Source organism: Aulonocara stuartgranti, assembly GCF_965226115.1.
Source record: "Aulonocara stuartgranti genome assembly, chromosome: 3".
Lineage (NCBI taxonomy): Eukaryota > Metazoa > Chordata > Actinopteri > Cichliformes > Cichlidae > Aulonocara > Aulonocara stuartgranti.
This window is the reverse complement of record NC_138941.1, coordinates 71,029,473-71,037,190: the sequence shown is the minus strand read 5'-3', so window position 1 is coordinate 71,037,190 and position 7,718 is coordinate 71,029,473. Positions and strand designations below refer to the sequence as shown.

The 7,718-nt window shown below is 43.4% G+C and overlaps 1 protein-coding gene across 1 annotated transcript; it reads right to left on the bottom strand.

Moving 5' to 3' along the window:
• Positions 1-2,759: 2,759 nt before the first annotated feature.
• LOC309695315 (ICOS ligand-like) lies at positions 2,760-6,463 on the bottom strand. The gene is made up of 3 exons (XM_082515853.1): positions 6,250-6,463; positions 4,088-4,423; positions 2,760-3,503 (listed from the first exon to the last, which is right to left on the bottom strand). The coding sequence occupies exons 1-3, from the start codon at positions 6,308-6,310 to the stop codon at positions 3,250-3,252; spliced, it is 651 nt and encodes a 216-aa protein (XP_082371979.1). The 5' UTR covers positions 6,311-6,463; the 3' UTR covers positions 2,760-3,249.
• Between the last annotated feature and the right edge of the window lie 1,255 nt (positions 6,464-7,718).

Below are 7,718 nucleotides of genomic sequence, written 5' to 3'. Positions count from 1 at the left end.
AACTGATGTAAATTTGTGTATCAAAAACTACAACAAAATGGATGCAAGGACATCACTGGTTACAGGTTCAGATATCAATATGATCAGTGGTACAGCAGGACGCAAACACACAGATTAGAGTAATCTATCCTTTGAGTTGTTTTCTTCTTCTCAAAATGTAACCGTGGCTCAGTAGTCGGCTTGATCGTGTCTGCACTTGTTCAGGCGCGTCCAACTCCAGGCCTCAGGGGCCGGTGTCCTGCAGGTTTTAGATGTGTCCTTGATCCAACACAGCAGATTTAAATGGCTAAATGACCTCCTCAACATGTCTTGAAGTTCTCCAGAGGCCTGGTAATGACCTAATCATTTGATTCAGGTGTGCTGACCCAGGGTGAGCTCTACAACCTGCAGGACAGCAGCTCTACCGGCCTGGAGTTCGACACCTAGGGTTGCCAACTCCCTGAAAAGTAAATAAGGGACACCTCGTGGCCAGGGCCGGGCGACCCAGTTGTCTTCACCCTTCCCAGTGTGGTGAATTTTCTAGCTCTTTTTTTGTGTGTGAAATTATTTTTTTAACCATTTGACTTGAATTTGATTTAAGTAGATGCATATTCTATTCTTTGTGATATGAACACATGTGAAACAAATGATCATTTAGCTATTTATTTTTAGCTCAAAATGACAACATTAACACGATAAAACAGGTCTCTTTCTTAAACAGAAGCCTGTCATGCTTAACTTTTGAGAATATAAGTAAATCTTTCTTTAAAAGCACTCTGTCCTGCTTAACTTAAAATAATAGAAAACAATAGAAAGAAAAACATTCTTGTAACAGTGCACATTTAGTGCATTTAGTACAATTGGCTTAATGCTAATCAGCTGCTCCTGTTTGTAAACCCACTTGTTCCCATGATTACGCATCTTAACTCATCATCATTATTCATCTATGTATTACTTTTATGTATTAGTCATCTATTTGTTGTAATCATCTATCCTTGCAGTCGTTTATTACACAAAATAAATTATATTATCACACTTCTGGCCACATAGCGCTGATATTCACTGCACATGCCCATATTAACTTTTTCCAGCCAGGTGTTTTCCTTTTCCCATTCTTCCCTTTCTCTGAGGGGAACAAACATTGCTGCTCTAATGCTGGGCTCACACTGTGCGATTTTTGGCCCATTTTGAGCCGATTTTTTGAGTGATCGGACCGATTTTGGCCTTCATCGTGTAGTATACGTGGGGTAACGAGAAGTGATTAACACCTCACGACCAGCTCCCGATCATCAATCGCTCGTGAGGGTCTCACCACAGGGGCTCACTGCTCACGCGCAAACGTAAACGTCGGTGAAAAAGACGGCGCAGCACGGCAGTGCAGCGTGCGATCTGGACACAAGCGATGGAGGCACAACTTGTAGAACTTTGGAAAGCTCATCCGAGCCTTTTCGATGTGGCATCACAAAATTATCACGACCACAACAACCGTGAAAATAGTTGGATTTACACTGCTGCTCAATCACAGCTGCCTGATCATGTTTTTCATTAGCAATTTAGCAAAGTTGATGGTGGTGGTGTGTGTGTCTGTGTGAGTGTAAGACGGAGAGCGAGCGACAGATTTTCTGTTATAACCTTCATTTTAAGGAGGCACAGTGTGAGCACTCAGGTCGCATCAGAGCATCGGGCCGTATAGTGTGAGACCTGCATCGTGACCTACGAACTTCTAACCCCTGCGAGTCAATCGTGCAGTTTGAGCAGGAGCTGAATATCGCGACTGAAAAAAATCGCACAGTGTCTGCCCAGCTTTAGGTGTACTGTCGTCCGAGACTTGCACCGCAGTGACGGCGTTTGTTCCCCTGTTGGCCATGCTTCTTGTTGTGGTCATCTGTTGTCTTCCGGTATTTTCTCTGTAAGCGACCTTTCCTCGACCAATGAGATGAGCGGTAATCTGAATTGTCATACTCGAATTGTCATAAGTGTGCTGTCAGCTCATTGGTCACAAAGCAGGAGAGGGGCTGGGAATTATGTTTTCAAACAAAGCGTTAATTCCATTAAAAGTTATAGACTACTTTTGATTCTCACTGTATTACGGGACAAAGTGCGTCCCTTATTAGCTCAATACGGGACGTGTACTTTTGTTTCTATATACGGGACGATTCCGTATTTTAAGGGACGGTTGGCAACCCTATCGACACCCCTGGTTTAGTTGTTCATTTCCATGTCTGAACTTCTTGTAGCTGTGGTAAACAGGCGTTACATTGTGAAGTGTTACTCTTTGTGTTGGACTGCCATCTTGTGGTGCATTTAGGAATTGTTCAGAATCCTTAATGCACCATGCAGTTTTTGCTTGCTTACAAAATCAGGGTGATGAAACTTTATAAGATTGTTATGTGAGTGTTTTAGGCCAATTATGTTTCTTTTTCACAAACCACATCATGTATTATTGTAGAGTCGACCTTACAATATAAAGCACCTTGAGGTGACTGTTGTTGACATTTGGAGCTGTAAAAACAACATTTAATGTCTGCTCCTCATTCACCGTCACATTGCATACAAAACAAACGTTCTTGTGCATGTACGGCTTCTGACTGAGGATTAGTGCAGCAACACAATCCAGCATTAAACTGATGAGCACCATTCTGTACAGTTATAAAATAGCTTTTTTGCTACAAGGTGATCCTCAAGCTAACAACTTGCATGTTGGTGTAATGCAGCATGATGTGCATGTGGAGGTGAAAAGAAGACGTGTCAGGCCTGAAATCTGCAGCAGACGAACAACATCACCATGAATCATTTATTTCTGGTTCATCACATGAAACAGCCAATCAGAAGTCTGTTCACAAAACAGATAAAGATCATAATTTCATAACTGCAAGAACTTAAAGAAAACCTTTCACCTCTGTACGTTACAAAAACACCCATAATAAAAAACAACATTACACAGGTATAAATGTAAAGATGGGACATAGAGATGAAGACACATTAAGGACATTTACATTGTTCACTTCATCTTCCTGCATCAGGAGCTGAATAGAAGCTGGCGAGGTTCACAGTTCAGAGTCAGAGAGAAACATCTACAGTTCAGCTGCATGAATTTTTTGTTTCATAACAGTACCTAAAACAAGCTTGTTATACAAACTTTTTCACACTGTGCTGCAGTTAAAGAAGAAAAGGCCACACGAGGTTGATATTTTAAACCAACACAAAAAAACGGCTTAATTTAAAGTTAATTTGAATGAAATTAACCTGGATGTAAACGATGGTTCATTTCTAACTTATCTTCAGGTCATCTGTGTAACTGTCCTCCTGCGCAGACGTAAGAGGCTGTGTGATCTCTGGATCATCATAAGTCTTAGATTGAAGTCGTCTTTGTATCCAAAACCTAACAACACCGACAACAAGAAGCACAGCGGCACAAAGAAACGCAGCAGAAACTGCCAATCCAACAGGTCCATCCTCCTCCCCTCTGCCTTCCTTTCCTCCATCCTCCTTCCCTCCGTCCTCTGTGTGTCCTCCTGTCGGACCTGCAGGTGAGAAACAGGTGTGAGGTGTCAACTGATCAAATGAAATTAATTGGATTTAAAATGTATTCTTGGGGATAAATATCCTGATGAAGCTTATAATTTATCCTCTAGTAGCTTTAACGTCAGCAGCCTGGGCAATAGATTAGAATCCAGTACGAAACATTTACACGGTTTACACATCACTAAATTAAAACTCTGTGAGTCTGATGTTACACTCAGTGGTTTTAGTGAGATACGGTTTAAAAAGCTGCACATATGAAACATTTTCCCCCAGCAGAGAATCGACATCACACTGAATACATGCTGGACATGACCAGGTTATGTTTTTAACATTAGTCACCATGGTGATTTAACCAGGTAAAAACAGAGTCTGACACAGGAAGTAACATAGTTCGCTCAGACATTAATGACTCTGTACCGTAAGTAAAAAACAAACAAACAAACAAACAGCCACAAAGACAACAGCTGGAGAAACATCTGTCTACCTCTGACATCCACCAGCTCATCCACACAACAAACACACATCAACAACCAGGAAGCAGCTTCACCTCTGATCACACACACACTCAACTCTACTCACTCACCTGGAGGAACAACAGCCAGGTGGATGATGCTGGGAATCTTCAATGAGTCTGTTTCTGCCATGAACACATGACACTCGTATGTTCCAGTGTCATTAATCGTCACGTTCTTCAGAATCAAAGACACGTCTCCATCCTTCATCTGTCTGTCCTGCAGATCCACCCGGTTCTTAAAAGATGGATGCAGGTGTGTTGGATCAGAGAGACCAGCCTGGTACAAAAGCACATATTCTGGCTTCAGGTCAGCGTTCTTCCAGTGCACAGCTGTGATGTTGTTGTTTGGAGCTCGACATGTCAGAGTGACGTCCTGTCCAGACTCAGCTGTGATGTTTTTCTGCTCTGAAAGAGGAAACAACACAGAGCAGAGAGGTTAAAGGTCAAAGTACAACTATGATCAGAATGATTGACTTTAAATATTTTGTTTATTTCCTTTGACATTTGAGTTTTTAGTCATGTTGGATTTAATGAACCTCTGAACATCCAGCAGGTCACCAGTGACCCACTGAGGGGGAATTTTAGCCTCATGCTAAACATGCAAAGTGTCAGAAACTACAAGATGTTAGCTTCCACAGAACAACAACATGTGCTGATAATAAGTGAACATAATGTGTGAGAGAAAGCAGCCTCTCATTATAAGACACTGTGAGTCTCTGCATGCTGCCTTTATGGAGCTACAGCTGTTTGTATACACTGAACAAGAAGCTTTGTAGCTGCATATAAAAATCAATGTTTGTTTCAGTTCTATGAAGCTTTGAGTATTTTGGATCAGTAGCACTGCTGTGTTTGTTGCATCATATTGCTGTAATTGTTTATATGCTTTATATATTCTGAGCTAAGTTGATCTATAGTGTTACATCATATTCTATAAGGATGTTATGTGTTTGTAGACTTTCTGCCCAGTTTGACCCATTTAGCAGAAGTCAGCCTGTTTAAGGCTCTGATTTCTATTCTGTATGACTTAAAGCAGTTATGACATGGTCTGATTTTCTCACCCAATAAAGGAATATTTCATATATCAGTCTACTCTTCATTCTATCAGAAACAGTTATCACAGCTCGTACGTTTACTTTTTACACATATATGTAAGCATTGAGCCAAATTTAGTAATGCCAACATACTGAAGGCACATTTGTCTCTTATCCTCCTAGGACCTGCCGTCCACATATGTGGACATCACATTTTGGGTTATTTAGACCAAAATACTGAATTTTGCTCTGCATGGGCCTGATATCCACGTACCAGGACGTTATACTGCCACTGTTCTGTCAAATATTTTAAACGAATATCCTCATACGTGGCTCTTATTGTTCTTAAAAACAAAAATAAGGTGAAAAAAAAAATCTGATAATTCTCTGCTTTTACATTCATCAGGCCTCAATGTGCCCAGATATCAAAGAGAAATTAAAAATGCATGTCATGGAAGAGTTCGGGTCTTAGGAGGTTAAATATAATACACCTACATATACACTGTCACAGATACTTGAGTGTCTTCGAGTGAAGATTTAAGGTGATAGGACATAATAACTGCAACTTGAGTCTTTACTGAAGCTCAGTGTTTGACACAGAGTTCACGCACATGTGCTGTACCAGTGTACCTGCACATGTGATGTGACAACAGAAGTGATTTGATTTGAGAGTTCAAACTCACTGCTGTAATAACTTAGAATGATTAATATAATAACTATAATATTGGCCATATCAGCCATACATTTATACAGCCATATTTCGCACATGACTATGAGAGGCGGAAGAGGAAGTAGTTCCTTTGAATGTAGACAATCCGAATGTTATAGCTTCTTCCCACTGTGTTCCTGTTAATGATAAACTACAAATGTACCCTAAATTACTAAAATATCGATATTTTAATGTGAGAATCGATTCTAGAACATAAATGATTGGTATCGGAGGAATCGATATTTCAGGATCGACCCGCACTTCACTACTGCGCGTGCTCCGGCGCGTGCGGTCGCTACAGTGGGACACTTCCTGTCCACACAGATGCTAAGTGTCCACTCAGCCTCTTGTCTCCGTCACACACAGACAAACTGAATCCATATGAAAGTAATTCTTTACGAAATTTTGTTAACATATAAAGAGGCTGATACTATTTAATCGTCTTTATGTCAGCGTCAGATATATTTGGGCTTAAAACAGGTAAACCTCACCTGCAGAGACGAACACGACAAACATCAGCGTGGAGCAGAGCGTTGCAGTTACAGCAGACATGTCCGTGATCTCTGTTTCTGCCGATCTGACTCTTAGTTTGTTCTGAGTCTGTTGGCATTTCCTAGTGATGTGACGTTTTGTATCGAGGCTTCGAAGCGTGTGTCGAGTAATGGAGAGGGCGTTTCCGCGATGCGCGTATCGAGGCTTGCTTCATTTATGGGAGGAGCTGAAAATGATGACGTCCGAAGCCTCGCTGTACCACGTGACTGGTTCATGAAGTGGTTTGAACTTTGCCGCGAGCTATGACAGCGATATAAACCCCTCAGACTTCATTCAAAATGTGGGTGTTTGATTGAGAGTTGCGGTTAGTGAGAGTTTGGAGGTTTCTGAGAGTGAGGAGAGAAAGTCAGGAGAGAATGGAGCCAGCTAAGAAGAGGAGGATGTCCTCCCCTGTGTGGGAACATTTTGATCTTATTCCTCCCAACAAACTTGAGGGTGCATGGGAGTTTGCCCAACCAGTCTACATGTGTTTTGTGGACTTGGAGAAGGCATTCGACCGTGTCCCTCGGGGTGTCCTGTGGGAGGTGTTGCGGGAATATGGGGTGTCTGGCCCATTGCTACGGGCCATTCGATCCCTATACAACCGTTGCAAGAGCTTGGTTCGCATTGCCGGCAATAAGTCGGACTCGTTCCCGGTGGGTGATGGGCTCCGCCAGGGCTGCCCTTTGTCTCCGGTTCTGTTCATAATTTTTATGGACAGGATTTCTAGGCGCAGCCAAGTGGCGGAGGGCTTTCGCTTTGGTGGCCTCAGAATCTCATCTCTGATTTTTGCAGATGATGTGGTTCTGTTGGCTTCATCGGGTGAGGGCCTCCAGCTCGCACTGGAACGGTTCGAGGCCGAGTGTGAAGCAGCGGGAATGAGGATCAGCACCTCCAAATCTGAGGCCATGGTTCTCAGCCGGAAAAGGGTGGAGTGCCCACTCCGGGTCGGGGATGAGTTCCTGCCCCAAGTGGAGGAGTTCAAGTATCTCGGGGTCTTGTTCGCGAGTGATGGGAGAAGGGAGCCGGAGATCGACAGACGGATTGGGGCTGCAGCTGCAGTAATGCGGACGCTGCACCGGTCCGTCGTGGTGAAGAGGGAGCTGAGTGTAAAAGCGAAGCTCTCAATTTACCGGTCGATCTACGTCCCTACCCTCACCTATGGCCACGAGCTGTGGGTAGTGACCGAAAGAACGAGATCGCGGATACAAGCGGCAGAAATGAGTTTCCTCCGAAGGGTGGCTGTCCTCTCCCTTAGAGATAGGGTGAGAAGTTCGGCCATCCGGGAGGGGCTCAGAGTAGAGCAGCTGCTGCTCCACATCGAAAGGAGCCAGCTGAGGTGGTTCGGGCATCTGACAAGGATGCCCCCTGGGCGCCTCCTGGGTGAGGTGTTCCAGGCATGTCCCACCGGGAGGAGGCCCCGGGGCAG